This window comes from Centroberyx gerrardi, chromosome 12 (genome assembly GCF_048128805.1).
Source record: "Centroberyx gerrardi isolate f3 chromosome 12, fCenGer3.hap1.cur.20231027, whole genome shotgun sequence".
In the NCBI taxonomy this organism is placed as follows: Eukaryota; Metazoa; Chordata; class Actinopteri; order Beryciformes; family Berycidae; genus Centroberyx; species Centroberyx gerrardi.
This window is the reverse complement of record NC_136008.1, coordinates 566097-588846: the sequence shown is the minus strand read 5'-3', so window position 1 is coordinate 588846 and position 22750 is coordinate 566097. Positions and strand designations below refer to the sequence as shown.

At 49.7% G+C, this 22750-nt stretch overlaps 1 protein-coding gene across 1 annotated transcript in view; it reads left to right on the top strand.

Moving 5' to 3' along the window:
* Positions 1 to 21495, top strand: part of pogzb (pogo transposable element derived with ZNF domain b) — a 25454-nt gene extending 3959 nt beyond the window's left edge. The window contains exons 5-19 of the mRNA XM_078287031.1: positions 1075 to 1162; positions 2207 to 2374; positions 2653 to 2778; positions 4110 to 4317; positions 5463 to 5626; positions 8708 to 8808; positions 9394 to 9540; positions 10442 to 10576; positions 11471 to 11679; positions 12317 to 12454; positions 13908 to 13967; positions 15640 to 15749; positions 16792 to 18447; positions 18589 to 18625; positions 18878 to 21495. Of these exons, the coding sequence (XP_078143157.1) occupies positions 1075 to 1162; positions 2207 to 2374; positions 2653 to 2778; positions 4110 to 4317; positions 5463 to 5626; positions 8708 to 8808; positions 9394 to 9540; positions 10442 to 10576; positions 11471 to 11679; positions 12317 to 12454; positions 13908 to 13967; positions 15640 to 15749; positions 16792 to 18447; positions 18589 to 18625; positions 18878 to 20900 (5370 nt within the window). The 3' untranslated portion in view covers positions 20901 to 21495. The remainder of the gene's footprint in view (positions 1 to 1074; positions 1163 to 2206; positions 2375 to 2652; positions 2779 to 4109; positions 4318 to 5462; positions 5627 to 8707; positions 8809 to 9393; positions 9541 to 10441; positions 10577 to 11470; positions 11680 to 12316; positions 12455 to 13907; positions 13968 to 15639; positions 15750 to 16791; positions 18448 to 18588; positions 18626 to 18877) is intronic.
* The last annotated feature ends 1255 nt before the right edge of the window (positions 21496 to 22750 follow it).

The following is a 22750-nucleotide window of genomic DNA, read 5'->3' as shown; positions in this document are numbered from 1 at the left end:
AGCAGTAATAGTACTAGTAGTAGTAGTAGTACTGGTAGTAGCAGTAGTAGTAACAGCAGTAGCAGTAATAGTACTAGTAGTAGTAGTACTAGTAGTAGCAGTAGTAGTAACAGCAGTAGTAGTAGTAGTACTAGTAGTAGTAGTAGTAGTAGTAGTAGTACTAGTAGTAGTAGTAATAGTACTAGTAGTAGTAGTAGTAGTACTAGTAGTAGCAGTAGTAGTAACAGCAGTAGTAGTAATAGTACTAGTAGTAGTAGTAGTAGTACTAGTAGTAGCAGTAGTAGTAACAGCAGTAGTAGTAGTAGTAGTAGTAGTAGTACTAGTAGTAGTAGTAATAGTACTAGTAGTAGTAGTAGTAGTAACAGCAGTAGTAGTAGTAGTAACAGCAGTAGTAGTAGTAGTAGTACTAGTAGTAGTAGTAGTAGTACTAGTAGTAGTAGTAATAGTACTAGTAGTAGTAGTAGTAGTACTAGTAGTAGCAGTAGTAGTAACAGCAGTAGTAGTAATAGTACTAGTAGTAGTAGCAGTAGTAGTAACAGCAGTAGTAGTAATAGTACTAGTAGTAGTAGCAGTAGTAGTAACAGCAGTAGTAGTAATAGTACTAGTAGTAGTAGCAGTAGTAGTAACAGCAGTAGTAGTAATAGTACTAGTAGTAGTAGCAGTAGTAGTAACAGCAGTAGTAGTAATAGTACTAGTAGCAGTAGTAGTAACAGCAGTAGTAGTAATAGTACTAGTAGTAGTAGCAGTAGTAGTAACAGCAGTAGTAGTAATAGTACTAGTAGCAGTAGTAGTAACAGCAGTAGTAGTAATAGTACTAGTAGTAGTAGCAGTAGTAGTAACAGCAGTAGTAGTAATAGTACTAGTAGTAGTAGTACAGCTAGTGTGTATAACATTGAAATGAGATCAGTCAGTTAATCTGAGGTGAGCTGACAGTAGCAGTAGCATTAACAGCAGTACAGTGTTAAACTGTCTGTCTGTGTGTGATGTCATGTGGTGTGATGTCATGTGGTGTGATGTCATGTGGTGTGATGTCATGTGGTGTGATGTCATATGGTGTGATGTCATGGTTCTCAGGGTTTCCAGACGATGATGAATCCTGTCACTCAGCTGCTGCTGAACCTGCAGCCGGGTCAGACCGTCCAGCCGCTCACCCTCATCCAGCGTAAGGTTCCACGTTCTGTTCTGTTCTGTTCTCTTCTGTTCTCTTCTGTTCTGTTCTGTTCTGTCTGTTCTGTTCTGTTCTGTCTGTTCTGTTCTGTCTGTTCTGTTCTGTTCTGTTCTCTTCTGTTCTGTCTGTTCTGTTCTGTTCTGTTCTGTTCTGTTCTCTTCTGTTCTGTTCTCTTCTGTTCTGTCTGTTCTCTTCTGTTCTGTCTGTTCTGTTCTGTTTGTTCTGTTCTGTTCTGTTCTGTTCTGTTCTGTTCTGTTCTGTTCTGTCTGTTCTGTCTGTTCTGTCTGTTCTGTTCTGTTCTGTTCTCTTCTGTTCTGTTCTCTTCTGTTCTGTCTGTTCTCTTCTGTTCTGTCTGTTCTGTTCTGTTCTGTTCTGTTCTGTCTGTTCTGTTCTCTTCTGTTCTCTTCTGTTCTGTCTGTTCTGTTCTGTTCTGTTCTGTTCTGTTCTGTCTGTTCTGTTCTGTTCTGTTCTGTTCTGTCTGTTCTGTCTGTTCTGTTCTGTTCTCTTCTGTTCTCTTCTGTTCTGTCTGTTCTCTTCTGTTCTCTTCTGTTCTGTTCTGTTCTGTTCTGTTCTCTTCTGTTCTCTTCTGTTCTGTTCCATTCTGTTCTGTTCCGTTCTGTTCCGTTCTGTTCTGTTCTGTTCTGTTCTCTTCCGTTCTCTTCTGTTCTGTTCTGTTCTGTTCTGTTCTGTTCTCTTCCGTTCTCTTCTGTTCTGTTCTGTTCTGTTCGTTCCGTTCTCTTCTCTTCTCTTCCGTTCTGTTCTGTTCTGTTTGTTCTGTTCTGTTCTGTTCTCTTCCATTCTGTTCTCTTCCGTTCTCTTCTGTTCTGTTCTGTTCTGTTCGTTCCGTTCTCTTCTCTTCTCTTCCGTTCTGTTCTGTTCTGTTCGTTCTGTTCTGTTCTGTTCTCTTCCATTCTGTTCTCTTCCGTTCTGTTCTGTTCTGTTCTGTTCGTTCTGTTCTGTTCTGTTCTCTTCCGTTCTGTTCCGTTCTGTTCTGTTCTGTTCCATGTCATGTGACGCTGCTGTTTTCTGTCCCATCAGCCCAGTCTCTGGGTCAGCTGGTCCGGCCCGGTGTGGGCGTGGCCCCGGGCCAGGCCAGGCCCGGCCCCCCGCTCCGCCCCGCCCCGCCCGGCTCCGGCTTCACCACCCTGCAGCTCCCAGCCACCCTCACCATCCGCACCAACCCACCAGGCCCAGCAGGTCAGACTGGTGAGACTGGGTTTACTGGGAGACTGGTTTCATGTGCTGTCTGGAGGCCTTGTAATGTTGTAGTAGTAGCAGCAGCAGTAGTAGCTGAAGTAGTAGTATTTGCAGTAGTAGTAGTAGTAGTATTTGCAGTAGTTGCAGTAGTAGTAGTATTTGCAGTAATAGTAGTAGTAGAAGCAGCAGTAGTAGTAGTAGTATTTGTAGTAGTAGCAGTAGTAGTATTTGGTGAAGTGACTGATTCTGATTGGTCAGTTGTTTGATTGATTGCTCTGATTTTCCAGTGAACCTCCAGATGACCCAGGTGCGCGGGACCAGCTCCCTGAAGTTGGCCAGTGTCCCCGCCCTTCCGTCCGGCTCGGCCAATGGCGTCAGCAGAGCCACGCCTCCCTTCTCCAGCAGCGCTAAAGGTACGACAGCTCCGCCTCATTCTGCTGCTGCAGCACACTGACATGCTGCTGCTGCTGCTGCAGTACTGCTGCTGCTGCTGCACTGCTGCTGCTGCTGCTGCAGTACTGCTGCTGCTGCTGCTGCTGCTGCTGCACTGCTGCTGCTGCAGTACTGCTGCTGCTGCACTGCTGCTGCTGCTGCTGCTGCTGCAGTACTGCTGCTGCTGCACTGCTGCTGCTGCTGCTGCAGTACTGCTGCTGCTGCTGCTGCTGCTGCTGCTGCTGCAGTACTGCTGCTGCACTGCTGCTGCTGCAGTACTGCTGCTGCTGCTGCTGCTGCACTGCTGCTGCTGCTGCTGCACTGCTGCTGCTGCACTGCTGCTGCTGCAGTACTGCTGCTGCTGCAGTACTGCTGCTGCTGCTGCTGCACTGCTGCTGCTGCTGCAGTACTGCTGCTGCTGCACTGCTGCTGCTGCACTGCTGCTGCTGCAGTACTGCTGCAGTACTGCTGCTGCTGCTGCTGCAGTACTGCTGCTGCTGCTGCACTGCTGCTGCTGCAGTACTGCTGCAGTACTGCTGCTGCTGCTGCTGCAGTACTGCTGCTGCTGCTGCACTGCTGCTGCTGCTGCAGTACTGCTGCTGCTGCTGCACTGCTGCTGCTGCTGCACTGCTGCTGCTGCACTGCTGCTGCTGCTGCTGCTGCTGCTGCACTGCTGCTGCTGCTGCACTGCTGCTGCTGCTGCACTGCTGCTGCTGCACTGCTGCTGCTGCACTGCTGCTGCTGCTGCACTGCTGCTGCTGCTGCTGCTGCACTGCTGCTGCTGCTGCACTGCTGCTGCACTGCTGCTGCACTGCTGCTGCTGCACTGCTGCTGCTGCTGCACTGCTGCTGCTGCACTGCTGCTGCTGCACTGCTGCTGCTGCACTGCTGCTGCTGCACTACTGCTGCTGCTGCTGCTGCTGCTGCTGCTGCTGCTGCACTGCTGCTGCTGCACTGCTGCTGCTGCTGCTGCTGCTGCTGCACTGCTGCTGCTGCTGCTGCACTGCTGCTGCTGCACTGCTGCTGCTGCACTACTGCTGCTGCTGCTGCTGCTGCTGCTGCACTGCTGCTGCTGCTGCTGCTGCTGCTGCTGCTGCACTGCTGCTGCTGCACTGCTGCTGCAGTACTGCTGCTGCTGCTGCTGCTGCTGCTGCACTGCTGCTCCTACTGCAGCTACTGGTTAACATTGAAGAACGAATAAACTGTAGTAGAAATGAAATGAAGGACAGTTATCATGGTTATCACTGTATACAGTATTAATGCAGTATTAATCCATGGGTGCTGACATGTTGGATGTTGACGCTGTCCATCAGCTCCTGGCTCCGCCCTGACCCCTGCTGTGACCCCTGCGGTGACCCCCGGGTTGAGCCCCGGCCCCCCCAAGGTGGTGATGAGCGTGGAGGATTTCTACTATGGGACGTTTGATGTGAACGTGATCCTGCGGGGGCCGAGGCCGCCGGCCGCAAAACCCTCCGCCTTCAAATGTCAGATCTGCTTCTACCTGGCCGACAACAACCTGAGGTGGGACCGCCGGCCGGGGGTTGGACTCCTTGAGCTGTTATACTGCTCTGCCTGTCTTAAACCTGCAATAAGCAACAAACCTTCTAACCAATCCTGAAGCTAATGTGTGCTGTGTGGAGATTTCACTGAGACATAATGATATAAATCAATATCAGCTTTGTTGCTGTTTTCACCTCTTTTCTAAAGCTTGTTGTCAAAACTCGGACCGACTTGTAGCTCCTCCCCCTCCATTCAGCAGCTTTTTATTTTTTTTTTACAACTAGCTTGTCTCCTCCCTCGCTGTTTCAAAGCGGCGCTCCCCCCCTCCCATTCCTGGAAAATTTTTTGTAATGGTGGAATCAATGAAGCAAGCGAGTAAACTTGTTAAACTAGTAGTTGAACAAGTTACTAGTTTAACAAGTTTACTATAATAGTTTACTATAATAAACTTATTAAACTACTATAGTAAACTTGTTAACTACTATAGTAAACTTGTTAAACTAGTAAATTGTCCCACACTAGTCATTGTGGGACATGTAACCTTCAGCAGGAGAAAGATCTGTCAAAGTGAGACTGGTAACCGGTGACACTTCTCTATAGATACGGTTAGCTTAGCTGTTAGCCTTTATGCATGCTGCTTTGCAATGTTTGTCCTTGGTAGGCCACCATAGTGCAGTGGTTCTGCTGTGAGTTTATTTACAAATTCGTTGCCATTTCTGACGCCCTCTAGTGGTCAAACTATTTTGCTTATTGCAGCTCATCATTTTAATAAATTAATATACATAGCTAGTAAGTGCTAATTAGGATTAGCATTAGATTGAAAATAAAGAGATAAAACCTCAACAAATCTCTTTCAGATCTTCCATCAACCAACGATGGATCAGCCGTTCTCCAAGCTTTGTTTCTGATCGTTTCTTCCTGTCGTCTTTCAAATAAAAGTTGTAGAGAACTGAAACTTTGAACGGCTGGAATCAACTTCTCCTCCATTTTGAACTGTTCATGAAACTAAAACAGCAGGAAATGGATTGATTCATGCTTCCTGACTGCAGGTTTTCCTCCAGGACAGGAACGCCTGGCAGTCTGTCTGTATACTGACTGTACATGTGCCTGTTTTTATTTGTGTGTGTGTGTGTGTGTGTGTGTGTGTGTGTGTGTGTGGTGCACAGGTTGATGCAGCACATGCACCAGCATGCAGAGTTTGTGGGTGAAGCCCGAGGAGGGTTGACAGGAGATGAGAGGCGGTGCTGTAAATTCTGCTACCGCCACTTCTCCTCTACGCAGCAGCTGCAGAGCCACCAGGAGCAGGTGCATGGCTCCGCCCCCTCCACCTGTAAGAACACCCGAGCTGTCTGACCCAACACGATCCAACACGCTCCTTCACGACCCAACACACTCTATCGCGACCCAACACGATCCAACACGATCCAACACGCTCCAACGCAATCCAATACGCTCCAACACGACCCGACACGCTCTGACACGCTCCGACACGAACCGACACGACCCGACACGATCCAACATGACCCGACACGATCCAACACGACACGCTCCGACACGATCCGACATGATCTGACACGATCTGACACGCTCCAACACGCTCCAACACGCTCCAACGCGACCCGACACGCTCCGACACGATCCGACACGCTCCGACACGCTCCGACACGACACGACACGCTCCGACACGCTCCGACACGCTCCGACACGCTCCGACATGAACCGACACGACCCGACACGATCCAACATGACCCGACACGATCCAACATGACCCGACACGATCCAACATGACCCGACACGATCCAACACGACACGCTCCGACACGCTCCGACACGCTCCGACATGATCTGACACGCTCCAACATGCTCCAACGCGACCCGACACGCTCCGACACGCTCCGACACGAACCGACACGACCCGACACGATCCAACATGACCCGACACGATCCAACATGACCCGACACGATCCAACATGACCCGACACGATCCAACACGACACGCTCCGACACGCTCCGACACGCTCCGACATGATCTGACACGATCTGACACGCTCCAACACGCTCCAACACACTCCGACACGATCCGACACGCTCCGACACGACCCGACACGCTCCGACACGATCCGACACGATCTGACACGATCTGACACGCTCCAATACGCTCCAACACGACCCGACACGTTCCAACATGTTCCAACATGTTCAACGCGTTCCAACACGTTCAACACATTCCAACACGTTCCAATACGTTCAACACGACCAAACGCATTCCAACACGTTCAACACGTTCCAACACGTTCAACACGTTCCAACACGTTCCAACACGTTCCAATACGTTCAACACGACCCAACGCATTCCAACACGTTCAACACGTTCAACACGTTCCAACACGTTCAACACGACCCAACGCGTTCCAACACGACCCAACGCGTTCCAACACGCTTCAACACGACCCAACACGTTCCAACACGTTCAACACGTTCCAACACGTTCCAACACGTTCCAACACGTCCAACACGTTCCAACACGTTCAACACGTTCCAACACGTTCCAACACGTTCAACACGTTCCAACACGTTCCAACACGTTCCAACACGTTCAACACGTTCCAACGCGTTCCAACACGCTTCAACACGCTTCAACACGACCCAACACGTTCCAACACGTTCAACACGTTCCAACACGTTCCAACGCGTTCAACACGTTCCAACACGTTCAACACGACCCAACACGTTCCAACACGACCCAACACGTTCCAACACGTTCAACACGTTCCAACACGTTCAACACGACCCAACACGTTCCAACACGTTCAACACGACCCAACACGTTCAACACGACCCAACACGTTCCAACACGTTCAACACGTTCCAACACGTTCAACACGACCCAACACGTTCCACACGACCCAACACGTTCCAACACGTTCAACACATTCCAACACGTTCAACACGACCCAACACGTTCAACACGTTCCAACACGTTCAACACGACCCAAGACGTTCAACACGTTCCAACACGTTCCAATACGTTCAACACGACCCAACACGTTCCAACACGTTCCAACACGTTCCAATACGTTCAACACGACCCAACACGTTCAACACGTTCCAACACGTTCCAACACGTTCCAACACGTTCAACACGTTCCAACACGTTCCAACACGTTCAACACGACCCAACACGTTCAACACGTTCCAACACGTTCCAACACGTTCCAACACGTTCAACACGTTCCAACACGTTCCAACACGTTCAACACGACCCAACACGTTCAACACGTTCCAACACGTTCAACACGACCCAAGACGTTCAACACGTTCCAACACGTTCCAATACGTTCCAATACGTTCAACACGACCCAACACGTTCCAACACGTTCCAATACGTTCCAACACGTTCCAATACGTTCAACACGACCCAACGCGTTCCAACACGCTTCAACACGACCCAACGCGTTCCAACACGTTCAACACGTTCCAACACGTTCAACACGACCCAACACGTTCCAACACGTTCAACACGTTCCAACACGCTTCAACACGACCCAACACGTTCCAACACGTTCCAACACGTTCCAACACGTTCAACACGACCCAACACGTTCCAACACGTTCCAACACGTTCAACACGACCCAACACGTTCCAACACGTTCAACACGTTCCAACACGCTTCAACACGACCCAACACGTTCCAACACGTTCCAACACGTTCCAACACGTTCAACACGACCCAACACGTTCCAACACGTTCCAACACGTTCAACACGACCCAACATGTTCAACACGTTCCAACACGTTCCAACACGTTCAACACGACCCAACACGTTCAACACGTTCCAACACGTTCAACACGTTCCAACACGTTCAACACGACCCATCACGTTCCAACACGTTCAACACGTTCAACGCGTTCCAACACGTTCAACACGACCCATCACGTTCCAACACGTTCAACATGTTCAACACGACCCAACACGATTCAACACGTTCCAACACGTTCCAACACGTTCAACACGTTCCAACACGTTCCAACACGTTCCAATACGTTCAACACGACTCAACGCGTTCCAACACGCTTCAACACGACCCAACACGTTCAACACGTTCCAATACGTTCAACACGACCCAACGTGTTCCAACACGCTTCAACACGACCCAACACGTTCCAACACGTTCCAATACGTTCAACACGACCCAACGCGTTCCAACACGTTCCAATACGTTCAACACGTTCCAACACGTTCCAATACGTTCAACACGACCCAACGCGTTCCAACACGCTTCAACACGACCCAACACGTTCCAACACGTTCCAATACGTTCAACACGACCCAACACGTTCCAACACGTTCCGACACGTTCCAACACGTCCGACACGACGCTCCATCACTCTCTCTCTCTCTCTCTCCAGGTATGTGTCGGATCTGTGAGTGGGCGTTCGAGAGCGAGCCGATCTTCCTCAACCACATGAAGACCAACCACAAACCAGGAGAGATGCCGTACGTCTGCCAGGTAGGACGCCCCTGACCTCTGACCCCTGACCTCTGACCCCTGACCTCTGCTTTATGTCAACAGGCTACAAAGCCATGGAAATGGAATAAAGTGTATTTTTTAGGCTATAATGTAATGTAATAAATTATATTTTGAAGACTACTTTGTAATGTAACAGTAATTAAAATGGCTCCTGACCCTTCAAATGATTGATGCGATGCCCCCCCCTCCCCCACACACACACACACACACACAAAGATTTTCCCGTTTCATTTCAGTTAGTATCAGAGGAGCAGAGAGACTGAAAACTATTCAATATTTGACAAGACACAAAAGGAGAAATTTAATAAAAATCTATTCTATAATAAATGTATATAATCCCATAACTCATCTTGTGACCCCCCCCCCCCCCCCCCCCCAACCCGGAAACATTATCTTGCGACCCCCTGGTGGGTCCTGAGAACCACCAGATCCCTTAGATGATTATTGTTTTTTAGACAGAACTATGAAACTAACAGACAGAGATTTGACTCCACTTGATATTTGAGGGTCAAGAAATCAATTTAACTTAATCAATCCCCCCCCCCCCCCACCCCACCCCTCCAGGTGTGCTCGTACCGCTCCTCCTTCTACTCGGACCTCCTGCAGCACTTCGTCTCTTCACACAGAGACTCTCGCTACCTGCTGTGTGTTTTCTGTCTGAAAGTCACCAGGAACCCCAGCAGCTTCCAGCAGCACCTGCTGCGCCACCAGGTACACACACACACACACACACACACACACACACACACACACGCACGCACACACACGTGCACACACACACACACGCACACACACGCACACACACGCACACACACGCACACACAGACAGAGCCTGATAAGAATTAAACTCTGGAAGAATGGAAAAATTTAAAGCTTTTGAATATCAAAACAAAATACCAACAGCTTCAGTCCAGATCAGTCCAACGCTAATCTGTCTGTCTGTCTCTCTGCCTGTCTCTGTCTCTCTCTCTGTCTGTCTGTCTGTCTGTCTGTCTCTCTGCCTGTCTCTGTCTCTCTCTGCCTGTCTGTCTGTCTGTCTCTCTGCCTGTCTCTGTCTCTCTCTGTCTGTCTGTCTGTCTGTCTCTCTGCCTGTCTCTGTCTCTCTCTGCCTGTCTGTCTGTCTGTCTCTCTGCCTGTCTCTGTCTCTCTCTCTGTCTGTCTGTCTGTCTGTCTCTCTGCCTGTCTCTGTCTCTCTCTGTCTGTCTGTCTGTCTGTCTCTCTGCCTGTCTCTGTCTCTCTCTGTCTGTCTGTCTCTGTCTGTCTGTCTGTCTCTGTCTCTCTGCCTGTCTGTCTGTCTGTCTCTCTGCCTGTCTCTGTCTCTCTCTGCCTGTCTGTCTGTCTGTCTCTCTGCCTGTCTCTGTCTCTCTCTCTGTCTGTCTGTCTGTCTGTCTCTCTGCCTGTCTCTGTCTCTCTCTTTCTGTCTGTCTGTCTGTCTCTCTGCCTGTCTCTGTCTCTCTCTGCCTGTCTGTCTGTCTGTCTCTCTGCCTGTCTCTGTCTCTCTCTGTCTGTCTGTCTCTGTCTGTCTGTCTGCCTGTCTCTGTCTCTCTGCCTGTCTCTCTGCCTGTCTGTCTGCCTGTCTGTCTGCCTGTCTGTCTGCCTGTCTGTCTCTCAGATCAACCAGGCGTTCCACTGTAACCGCTGTCGTCTGCAGTTCGTCTTCCTGAAAGATAAGATGCAGCACAAACTGGAGAGCCATCGCAGCTTCCGCCGCCCGCCGCAGCTGGAGGGGCTGCCGCCGGGGGCAAAGGTCAGGGGGGGGGGGGGGGCATGTATTCAAGCTGCACAGGTCAAAGGTCAGGACGCAGTAACCAGGATGTGGATGATTATGTGAACAGAGTTCAGCTGCAGACGTGGTTCTGTCCTCTGGCCACCGGGCGGCGCCACACAGCCGGCACCGCTTCCCCTCAGATGGATTCTGACAAGCTTTAAAACCAAGAGAAGAAGAAAAGTCCTGCAGACGCTGCTGCTGTCACTCTTTTACTGTTTTAGTGCAGATGTTTTCTAGCTGCTGTCTGTTCTGTCTGTTCTGTCTGTTCTGTCTGTTCTGTCTGTTCTGTTCTGTCTGTTCTGTCTGTTCTGTCTGTTCTGTTCTGTCTGTTCTGTTCTGTCTGTTCTGTTCTGTCTGTTCTGTCTGTTCTGTCTGTTCTGTTCTGTCTGTTCTGTCTGTTCTGTTCTGTCTGTTCTTTCTGTTCTGTCTGTTCTGTTCTGTCTGTTTTCTGACATTTCACTGTTTATTTTATTATTTATTGTTTTATTGTCTGTGCACTTTATAAAATGTGTGCAGTACCAAGTACTAATACAAGAATTTGTTGTAATTTTTCAAAATCTAGTCTTGTATGGCTGATTATTTTCATAATCAAATAATCTATTGATTATTTTTCAAGTAATTGATTCATCATTTAGTTTATAAAATGTCCTAAATAAAGCAAGATGTCCAAAGTGATTCTTCAGGTTTCTTCTGAGCAGCAGACAGAAACACAAAGATTCATTTAATAAAGACATGAAACAGAAAGAAAACATTTGGTATTTTTACTGATAAATGACTAAAATGTTTAATCGATTATTAAAATTAGAATCGATACATTTTCTGTCGATGTACTAATTGATTCAGCGCTGAAGTCTTTATTTATTTTGTGTGCAGGTGACCATCAGGACGTACGGGAAGGTCCGGCCTCTGCTGCCGCCGGCAGGGGGCGGAGTCCCGCCCCTCCAGAGCCCCGCCCCCCTGCTCCTCCAGCCAACCAACATCCTGACAGACTCCCACAAACAGCCGATCCAGCAGAAGCTTCTGCTGCCCAAACCGCCCAGATTCCCCCTGAAGAAACCGACCAGGAAGCTGCAGGTCAAGAGGTCAGAGCAGGAAGCCTTTCATAATAATAATAATAATAATAATAATAATAACTTTATCTGTACAGCAGTTTACCAAGAGCTTTAACAAACAGAGCTTCTCTATATTTCCTTATTAAAAGATGTCGTACAAAACTATAACATTATGACTTACATATTATTATCACAGTATTAACACAGTTATTATACAGTATCACAGACTCTGACCGGATAGACAGACAAGAAAAGGGAAAAAATAGAAGCACAAAATAAATTAATTTGGATGAAATAATGAAAGAGTGTTTAAAGGAGAAGAGTCAGTCTGACTCCAGTTCCCTTTCATCCTGTATGGAAATAGATATTTTAATGTTGTTTTTAAAATCCAGACTTGACTGTCAAACCTGTCTGGAAATGAACTGAATAAAAAGCCATGGATGTTATTATCATGATTTTACGTTAACTAGTTAGTTATCAGGTAATTTCTGAGCTTGTTTACTAAATAATTATGCTTGGTCTTGTGCTTTGTTCTGCTTCCTGTGTGTTGCATCACTCTGCTCTGTGATTGATTGTTGATCAAGTGAACTTGAAGTTGAACTTGAAGTTGTTAAATACTGCAGTATATTATTACTCATTAACCAGCTGTGTGCTGCTGTGGCAGCAGGGACTCTGACAGGGTGCTGTGTCTGGAGTGTGGGACCGACGCCTCCGACTTCTCCGGTCATTATCCGACCCACGTGCACTGCCTGCTGTGTCCCTACAGCAGCTGCTGCTCCCGCGCCTACGCTGCTCACATGATACAGTGAGTACTGAATACTGCAGTACTACTGCAGTACTACATACTGACACAGTACAGCAGCTGCTGCTCCCGCGCCTACGCTGCTCACATGATACAGTGAGTACTGAATACTGCAGTACTACTGCAGTACTACATACTGACACAGTACAGCAGCTGCTGCTCCCGCGCCTACGCTGCTCACATGATACAGTGAGTACTGAATACAGTACTGCAGTACTACTGACACAGTTCTACATACTGACACAGTACTGTAGTTCTACTTCCACTGGATAACTGGGTGCCAGTCTGGTCTTTCTCCTGACAAAGTTGTCTTTAGGTCATTTTAGTGTCAAACCCCACAAAGATCCATATACGATAATAATAAATTGTCTTATGTACTGAACCCTACAGCGGTGTGTAGAATCCCCTCAACCTTAAACCAGACGACAAGTGAAAAACCACACAGCACACTCAAGTCCAAATTAAATTCCAATATATTGAAAAGCATATAGAGAGTATAGGTGTGTGTGTGTGTGTGTGTGTGTGTGTGTGTGTGTGTGTGTGTGTGTGTGTGTGTGTGTCAAAACTCAGTCCAAACAAATGGGTTCAATACAAAAAACCCAAAACACGCAGTCCCATCCAAATAACTCCATTCCAGGTTTTCCAACTAGTTTTCATAGAGAAAGAAAAAAAAATAATAGAAAAATAATAATCCTGTTCAATAATTGAGCTCAGTTCAATATTTACAACTCAGTTCAGAAACAAGCAATAAACACAAAAAAACACAACACACTGACACGGTACTGTAGTTCTACTGACACATGGTACACACTGACAGGACTGTAGTTCTACTGACACATGGTACACACTGACAGGACTGTAGTTCTACTGACACATGGTACACACTGACAGGACTGTAGTTCTACTGACACATGGTACACACTGACTGGACTGTAGTTCTACTGACACATGGTACACACTGACTGGACTGTAGTTCTACTGACACATGGTACACACTGACTGGACTGTAGTTCTACTGACACATGGTACACACTGACAGGACTGTAGTTCTACTGACGCATGGTACACACTGACAGGACTGTAGTTCTACTGACGCATGGTACACACTGACAGGACTGTAGTTCTACTGACGCATGGTACACACTGACAGGACTGTAGTTCTACTGACACATGGTACACACTGACAGGACTGTAGTTCTACTGACGCATGGTACACACTGACAGGACTGTAGTTCTACTGACGCATGGTACACACTGACAGGACTGTAGTTCTACTGACACATGGTACACACTGACAGGACTGTAGTTCTACTGACACATGGTACACACTGACACAGTACTACAGACCGTACTGACAAACCAGTGCAACAAAGGTGATGACCAACTGTCGTGTGATTGGTTCACCAAACAGGACGATTCTTCTCATTTGTTTAATTGTGATTCTTCTTGATTTCAGCAACCATGTTCCCCGTTCCAAAGATCAGCCGGTTCCTCTGCACCGCCAGCCTCCTCCCTGGTAAACTGTTCCTCTGTTCTGTTCCTCTGTTCTGTTCCTCTGTTCTGTTCCTCTTTTCTGTTCCTCTGTTCTGTTCCTCTGTTCCTCTGTTCTGTTCCTCTTTTCTGTTCCTCTGTTCTGTTCCTCTGTTCTGTTCCTCTGTTCTGTTCCTCTTTTCTGTTCCTCTGTTCTGTTCCTCTTTTCTGTTCCTCTGTTCCTCTGTTCTGTTCCTCTGTTCTGTTCCTCTTTTCTGTTCCTCTGTTCTGTTCCTCTGTTCTGTTCCTCTTTTCTGTTCCTCTGTTCCTCTGTTCTGTTCCTCTGTTCTGTTCCTCTTTTCTGTTCCTCTGTTCTGTTCCTCTGTTCTGTTCCTCTGTTCTGTTCCTCTTTTCTGTTCCTCTGTTCTGTTCCTCTGTTCTGTTCCTCTTTTCTGTTCCTCTGTTCTGTTCCTCTGTTCTGTTCCTCTTTTCTGTTCCTCTGTTCCTCTGTTCTGTTCCTCTGTTCTGTTCCTCTGTTCTGTTCCTCTTTTCTGTTCCTCTGTTCTGTTCCTCTGTTCTGTTCCTCTGTTCTGTTCCTCTGTTCTGTTCCTCTTTTCTGTTCCTCTGTTCTGTTCCTCTGTTCTGTTCCTCTGTTCTGTTCTGTTCCTCTGTTCTGTTCCTCTGTTCCTCTGTTCTGTTCCTCTGTTCTGTTCCTCTGTTCTGTTCTGTTCCTCTGTTCTGTTCCTCTGTTCCTCTGTTCTGTTCCTCTGTTCTGTTCCTCTGTTCCTCTGTTCTGTTCCTCTTTTCTGTTCCTCTGTTCTGTTCCTCTGTTCTGTTCCTCTGTTCTGTTCCTCTTTTCTGTTCCTCTTTTCTGTTCCGCTGTTCTGTTCCTCTGTTCTGTTCCTCTTTTCTGTTCCTCTGTTCTGTTCCTCTGTTCTGTTCCTCTGTTCTGTTCCTCTGTTCTGTTCCTCTGTTCTGTTCCTCCGCTGTTCTGTTCCTCTGTTCTGTTCCTCTGTTCCTCTGTTCTGTTCCTCTTTTCTGTTCCTCTGTTCTGTTCCTCTGTTCTGTTCCTCTGTTCTGTTCCTCCGCTGTTCTGTTCCTCTGTTCTGTTCCTCTGTTCCTCTGTTCCTCTGTTCTGTTCCTCTGTTCTGTTCCTCTGTTCTGTTCCTCTGTTCTGTTCCTCCGCTGTTCTGTTCCTCTGTTCTGTTCCTCTGTTCCTCTGTTCCTCTGTTCTGTTCCTCTGTTCTGTTCCTCTGTTCTGTTCCTCTGTTCCTCTGTTCCTCTGTTCTGTTCCTCTGTTCTGTTCCTCTGTTCTGTTCCTCTGTTCCTCTGTTCTGTTCCTCTGTTCTGTTCCTCTGTTCTGTTCCTCTGTTCTGTTCCTCTGTACTGTTCCTCTGTTCTGTTGTTCTGTTCCTCTGTTCCTCTGTTCTGTTCCTCTGTTCTGTTCCTCTGTTCCTCTGTTCTGTTCCTCTGTTCTGTTCCTCTGTTCCTCTGTTCCTCTGTTCTGTTCCTCTGTTCTGTTGTTCTGTTCCTCTGTTCCTCTGTTCTGTTCCTCTGTTCTGTTCCTCTGTTCCTCTGTTCTGTTCCTCCACTGTTCTGTTCTCTCTGCTGTTCTCTCTCTGTTCTGTTCATTCAGCTGTTCTCTCTCTGTTCTGTTTGTTCTGCTGTTCTCTCTGGTTCCTGCTGTGTATTAACGGTTCCCTGTCTTCTCTCCTCAGCTCCTTCCTGCTGCAGTGTTCTCTGTGTGGCTTCAGTCCGCGGACCGGAGATCAGATGGCGGATCACCTGCTGCTGAATCCAGAACACTGCAGCACCTGTCGGCCCAGGAGTACGTTCAGTTCTTTACCTGAACTTCATGGTTCACTTCTCTTAAATGTAGAGGATCCAGTCTGCAGTCTCTCTCTCTTCAGTTCCCTGCCGTCATCTAACAGCTTCCTTGATTAGTTGATTGACTGATTGCATTTTTAGACTTTCCTGATTTCTTTCTCTTGATTTTTTTGTCTTTTTTTCATATGAAAGTATGTCTCCTCATAACGTATCTAGAACGTAAATAGGCCGTAACAGCAGCTTGTTTTCCTTAATGCCGACTGGCTGTGAAACGGTCTGCAGTGTTTAGTTGCACGTGTTCCTTCATGTGCTTCGAGCTTGCCTCGATGTTCTTGAAGAGTTTTCCTTTCGTCAAGTCCGCCTCGTAAATGCCGCTCGGGGAACTCGGCGGTTGCGTTAGATTGTTTTTTCCTTATTGCTTCACCGCCCAGATAGCGTGCGGCTCCCGGCTTCGGCTTGAGCCAAAGTAAATAAACTAAACCTGACCTGACTGGAGGCTGAGAGTCTCCCCTCCTCCATGATACCATTAAAAAATGGAAGACAGCAGGGATTCTGACAGCAGTCTAAACAGCAGAGGGAGAATGTTGTATCTGAGAGACGCAGCGATTACACATCAACACTGTGTTGCAACATGCAGTGAAGCCATTTTAGAAGAATCATAACCCGAAGTTCCTCATTCACCATCTCTAAAATCTACAGGATCCAGTCTCATTTACTCAACCAATGACTGAAGTTCCCACCATCCTTTAAAAAGTAGCATAGCTGTCAATCATTTGGTCAACCAAGGACTTAAGTTACCAGTTATCCTTTAAAAAGTACCATCATTTGTTTTTTGCCATCAATAATTATGTCAGAGTAGATGTAGATCTTCAATATTCTTTTATACAAGCTTATTTGTCTGCCCATGCAGAAATAGATTTAATTTAGCTGTTTTTGATTATTTCTGTCATGTTTTAGCTGTTGCCTCAGATTGACTTAGTGAGGAAATGGCTGTGTTGTGTAAGATGTAAAAAGTCTTAAAGTATAATTGTCTCTCCTCCCAGTCTACACTGAACCCGACATCCAGTTCTGCCATGATGAAGAGCTCGGCTGTTCGGGAGAGGAGGAACCCGGCCGGAACAGCGACTTGCCGGAACCGTCTTGGACTTCAGCGGATCACTGGAAACCGGCTGAGGAGAGCGATCCGGACAGCGGCAAGTTCACTGTGGACACGTTCCTGCAGAGCAGCGGGCCGTCCCACCACCTGTCCAAGAACAGCGACGCCATCGACTTCTTCAACCTGGTCTTCCCCTCGTCGCTCATGGAGCTGATCACCAACGAGACCAACGCTCACGCCAAGACCTGCCAGTTCCTGGGCACCAGTTCCCCAGACTGGACCCCGGTCACGACCCATGAGGTCAAAGGTTTCTTTGGCCTGGTCATCCTGATGGGGATCCAGAACCTGCCCGACCCGTCCCACTACTGGTCCTGGAATCACCATGACAACAGCTACACCTTCTACCGGGCAATGAGCTTCAAACGCTTCAAGCAGATCGCTGCCAACATCCGCATGGGCAGTTTCACCACAGACGAGTATCGCAGCACCAGCAACCCCAAGGACTCGCTGCACATCTTCAGGCCCATGCTGGACATCCTGAGCGGCGCCATGTGGGACGCCTATCACCCCAACTGTTGCCTGACCATCGACCGGGCGCTGCTGCCCGGCCTGGAGGAGGAGGGCTCCCACGCCAAGGGGAACCCCAAGACCCAGCCTCAGGTGTGGCTGCTGTGCGACTCCAAGTCCGGCTACTGCCACAGGTTCTTCATCCAGATGGGGGAGAAGGTTGGCCAGGAGTCGGGCTTCAGCGTGGTTCCCCAGCTGGTGGAGGGGCTGGAGGAGAAACACCACCAGCTCTATCTGGCGAGCTCGCTCACCTCCGTCCCGCTCATGCAGAAGCTTCTGGACCAGGACATCTACGCTTCCAGCTCCTTCCCTCCGCTGAACCCCATCCTGCCCAGGGAGCTGTGGGAGGAGGGCCGGCTGGAGAAAGCGGGGGACTACCTGCAGAGGCAGTTTGGCCCCCTGCTGGCCACCCGCTGGAAGGACGCCAAGGAGATGGGCTGCCTGTCGACCAACGCGGCTCCCGGGCAACCGGACACGGTGTGGAGGAGGTCTCAGACCAAAGTGGGCGAGCTGGACCCCATCCAACGGCCCATGGCCTTCCGCCTCCTGCAGGAGAACATGCGAGGAGTCGACATCTGCAAGCAGCTGCTGGCCTGCAACCCGCTGGGAGGGATTCCCCAGGACAGACACTGGCGCAGCCTTTTCTGGTTCCTGGTCAACCTGAGCATCGTCAACGCCTTCATCGTGCTGCGGGAGAGCCGCAAAGACAACCCTCCCTGCTGGGTGCAGGACGGCCTCTTCTCCCAGGTCAACTTCCGCAAGCGGCTGGGCAACCAGCTGGCCAAGTGTGCCCAGAAATACTTCGAGACCATGGAGATCGCCACGTCCCGCGGGATGAGGGGCGAGGTGGTGGAGGAACCGGTTAAACAAAGACACAGGATGGCGAAGATCAGCACCATCTCCAAGAGGTGCAAGAACTGTAACAGGAAGAACGTTCGCCATGAGAGCGTGTACGGCTGTCTCATCTGTAAAGCCAACTTGTGTAAGCAGCCAAACTGCTTCTGGGAATTTCACGGCCTGTCGCCTCTCCGCAAAGGTCAGTTTTTTGTTCAATGTATTTCAAAAGGTCCCGCTCAGTTCTGTCCATGTATTCTTTCAGCTGGTTTATTAGAGTTATACTTACTGCTATACTGCTCCATTTCCCCTCATAATAAGCATCTTCTTATGTTTTCAACAGGACCAACAAAAATTGGATTTGTCAAGGACAGATTAAGGTAATTTCAATGTTTAAACATTTTTCCCTGTATTTTATTTAATTTGCTGTTAGTTTTGTAACATGCTTATTCTGCAATGTTTTTGGCTTTGCATCTTGACTAAGATGTCATTGTAATATTGTACTAATGCCATCTTGAACAAACATGAAACCGGTGACTGTTTTGAACAGAAAAGAAAGAAATCGTTGCCCTGACATTGATGTTTTTTTGTTTCTGCGAATGTAACTTGTCGTCTCCTTTTCTGTGCTGCAGTGGGGCGATCGAGCTGGACGAGGTCGATGACAACATGGATGAGGCGATGGCTCCGGTGGAGGAGATGGACTTTTCTGACGATGAAAAAATGGATGATTTCGATGACATTCTGGCTGCTGATGAAACTGAAGAAGTTAAACAAGAATCTGACAAAGAAGTTAGATATCCAACATCTCAGCAGGCATCGACGACCGGCCGCACCCAGCCTCCGACCGCCTCGCCCGTACTTAGAGATCGCGAGGATTTCCTCACCGCCCGGCAGCTGAGGATCGCTCTGTTTGCTCTGTGCGACGGGATTCGCCAGGCGGCGCAGGACTTCTCCACCGAGCCGCAGCTCATCCGGTCCTGGCTGAAGGAGGGCAGGAAGCGGCTGAAACAGGCCAAACGGGAGCAGGATGCGCACGCTGAGGAGCGCATGGTGGAGTGGGTGCTCGCCATGCGTGAGCAGCAGCTTCCCATCACCGAGAGCAACCTCTTCCACAAAGCCTCCACGTTCAAGAAGAAAGGAGGTTTCAGCGACTCCTTCCGCATCTCCTATGACTGGGCGGTGAGCTTCATGCTGCAGCACCGCCTGGGCCTGCAGGGCGCCGGCGGGGCCACCGTGCTGGGCCGCATCCTGCCGCATTCCCTGGAGGACAAGGCGCAGTGCTTCACCGAATTCACCCAGAAGCTCATCCGGGTCCAGAAACTCCCAGCGGGCGCTGTGGCCGCCATGGACGAGCTGAGTGTCTTTGTGGACTTCAGCTTAATTCGGGACAAGTCCAGTGCAGCTCGCCGAACTGAGGCCCTGAAACTGAGTGGCTCTGCTTCACCTCTGCTCACCGTGTATCTGGCGGCGCTGGCTGACGGCTCCATGCTGCCGTCTCTGCTGCTGCTGAAGGCGCCGCCGGCCGAGAGACTCTTGCCGGACTTCGTCCTGCTGGAGGCCGCCGCAGACGGCTTCTCGGCGGAGGAAGCGTTGGAGCTCTGGACGAACAGGGTTTGGCTGCCGCACATATCCGCTCCGAACCGGCCCAGGAAAGGCATGCTGGTCCTGGACCGTCACCGCGATCACCTGGCAGATCCGTTCGTCGCTGCCGTCAGCGGGTCAGGAACTCTCCCGGCGCTGATCCCCGCCGGCTGCTCCCTCCGGCTCCAGCCGCTGGACGTTTGTTTGAAGCCCGTCCTCCAGCGCTTCCTGCTCTCCCGCTGGGAGAAGTTCACCGCTGCAGACCAGGAGGAGGAGAGTCCAGCAGACGTCACCCAGCTGCTGGTCGACTGGCTGGTGGAGGCTCTGACTCTCCTGGCCCAACGGCCCCAGCTGCTGAAGAAGTCCTTCCACCTGACGGGGCTTCTCCCCGGGCGGAGGGAGGAGGAGGAGGAGGAGGAGGAGGAGGAAGAGGAAGAGGAGGAGGAGGAGGAGGAGGAGACCCGGAGCCCAGCGGAGGTCCAGTCCCACCTCCTCAGCAGCCTGGCAGAGGCTCTGCTGGGCGCTGAAGCCCTGCAGCCTCCTTCTCCTGACCAACTGGAGCTGGAAGACGAGGAGGAAACAGAGGAGGAACCAGACGAAGGAGAGGAGGAGAGCAAGGAGACAGAGGAGGAAAGGGAGGAAGAGAGCAAGGAGACAGAGGAGGAAAGGGAGGAGGAGAGCAAGGAGACAGAGGAGGAAAGGGAGGAAGAGAGCAAGGAGACAGAAGAGGTGAGCAAGGAGACAGAGGAGAGCAAGGAGACAGAAGAGGTGAGCAAGGAGACAGAGGAGAGCAAGGAGACAGAGGAGGAAGGCAAGGAGACAGAGGAGGTAAGGGAGGAGGAGAGCAAGGAGACAGAGGAGGACAGGGAGGAGGAGAGCAAGGAGACAGAGGAGAACAGGGAGGAGGGGACCAAGGAGACAGAGGAGGACAGGAAGGAGGGGACCAAGGAGAGACGTGAGATCAGAATAGAAAGAGGAGAGGAACTAGGCGATGAGTGGAAGATGACAGATGAGAGCAGAATGGAAAGTACAGAAGCTGAGGGAGAGGAGGATGAGGCGATGGATGAGAGCTGAACGGAGGATGAAAAGATGGAGGGGATGGAAAGGCAGAGAGAGAGAGGATTGGGGTTAGTCTGAGTTGAAACCAGCCAGGCTGTCAGTGGATGATGTTTACCTGAAGCTTTGGGTCGGTTGTGATATTTTCAGGCTCTACGCTCCGTTAGTCCATGTCCATCAACAGAGATCTGATTGGGCGATATTGTCTGTTTTCTGATGCATCACAAACGCTTGTGAACGCCGCCTCAGACCAGATGGCTGAGGGTGAAAAGGGTGATCGAACAGATGATGATGATGATGATGATGAAGATGAGGTGAAGGAGGGAGCAGTCTGGTCTTCCTCTCTCCTCTGGACATTTTCTTCTCCAGCGGTTTTGGTTTCAGGTTTGTGTTTTCAGGCAGAAACCTGCTGCTGGTTCTGGTTCCTGAGGACACGCTGACTGGTTTCCACCCAGCAGAGAGAAACTGGTGAAGACGCCTGCATCATGTTTTCATCATGTTCTCTAACTGTAGGCCGCAGGAAGTCGGCCATGACTCATAAACCTGCTGTCTTGGTGCTGATGTACAGAAGACTAGATGCTGTTCTACAGAAATAAAATACAAATGATGTTTAGATTTTGGAGGTTTTGTTATTTGCATTAAAGATACACACTAACTTTTTGTCAGAAAAGCTCCGATAATAATAATCTGGAAATACTTTTAGTTCATTCTGTCATTGATGAAACTATGACAAAACAAAAACACTGTGGGGAAGAATTAAAACGGTTTCTTTTATTAAAATAAAACTTGGAAAGAACATAGTTTTTATCATCTGACCACAGATACACCTGTACTCTTCAGACTAGAGAACAGAAAGCTGCTCATTGTCAGATGTCTGGTTCATAATCCAGTCACAGGATCCTGGTCTGTCAGCTCCCAGATCAGCAGGTAAACTTTAAATGTCTGCAGCAGACGAGGAGAAGCAGAGCAGAGGATCAGGGTTCAGTGTTCAGGTGAGTTGTTGTTAGTCTCATACCCCCTTTCCACCTGCTGGTGCTGGTGCTGGTGCTGGGCTGGTGCTGGTGCTGGTGGTGCTGGTGCTGGTGGTGCTGGTGCCGGGCTGGTGCTGGTGCTGGTGGTGCTGGTGCTGGGCTGGTGCTGGTGCTGGTGGTGCTGGTGCTGGTGGTGCTGGTGCCGGGCTGGTGCTGGTGCTGGTGCTGGTGCCGGGCTGGTGCTGGTGCTGGTGCTGGTGCTGGTGCTGGTGCTGGTGGTGCTGGTGCTGGGCTGGTGCTGGTGCTGGTGCTGGTGCTGGGCTGGTGCTGGTGCTGGTGCTGGGCTGGTGCTGGTGCTGGTGCTGGGCTGGTGCTGGTGCTGGTGCCGGGCTGGTGCTGGTGCCGGGCTGGTGCTGGTGCTGGTGCTGGTGCTGGTGCTGGTGCCGGGCTGGTGCTGGTGCTGGTGCTGGTGCTGGGCTGGTGCCGGGCTGGTGCTGGTGCCATGCTGGTGCTGGTGCTGGTGCTGGTGCTGGTGCCGGGCTGGTGCTGGTGCCGGGCTGGTGCTGGTGCTGGTGCTGGTGCCATGCTGGTGCTGGTGCCGGGCTGGTGCTGGTGCCGGGGCTGGTGCTGGTGCTGGTGCCTGGCTGGGGCTGGTGCTGGTGCTGGTGCTGGTGCTGGTGCTGGTGCTGATAAGGATTCTTTATAAATGCTATGATGGACCTCAAGTCCAGATTTTCTCCACTTCCTTTCTGCTGCTCTACATGTTCTCTTGAGCTCACGGACAGAGTTATTTATCCATGGTGATATTTTGCCACTTAACCTCTTTTTGACCTTGAGTGGGGCCACTTTGTTCAGTGTATTACTCAGATTGTTATTGAAAGCATCAACCATTTCATG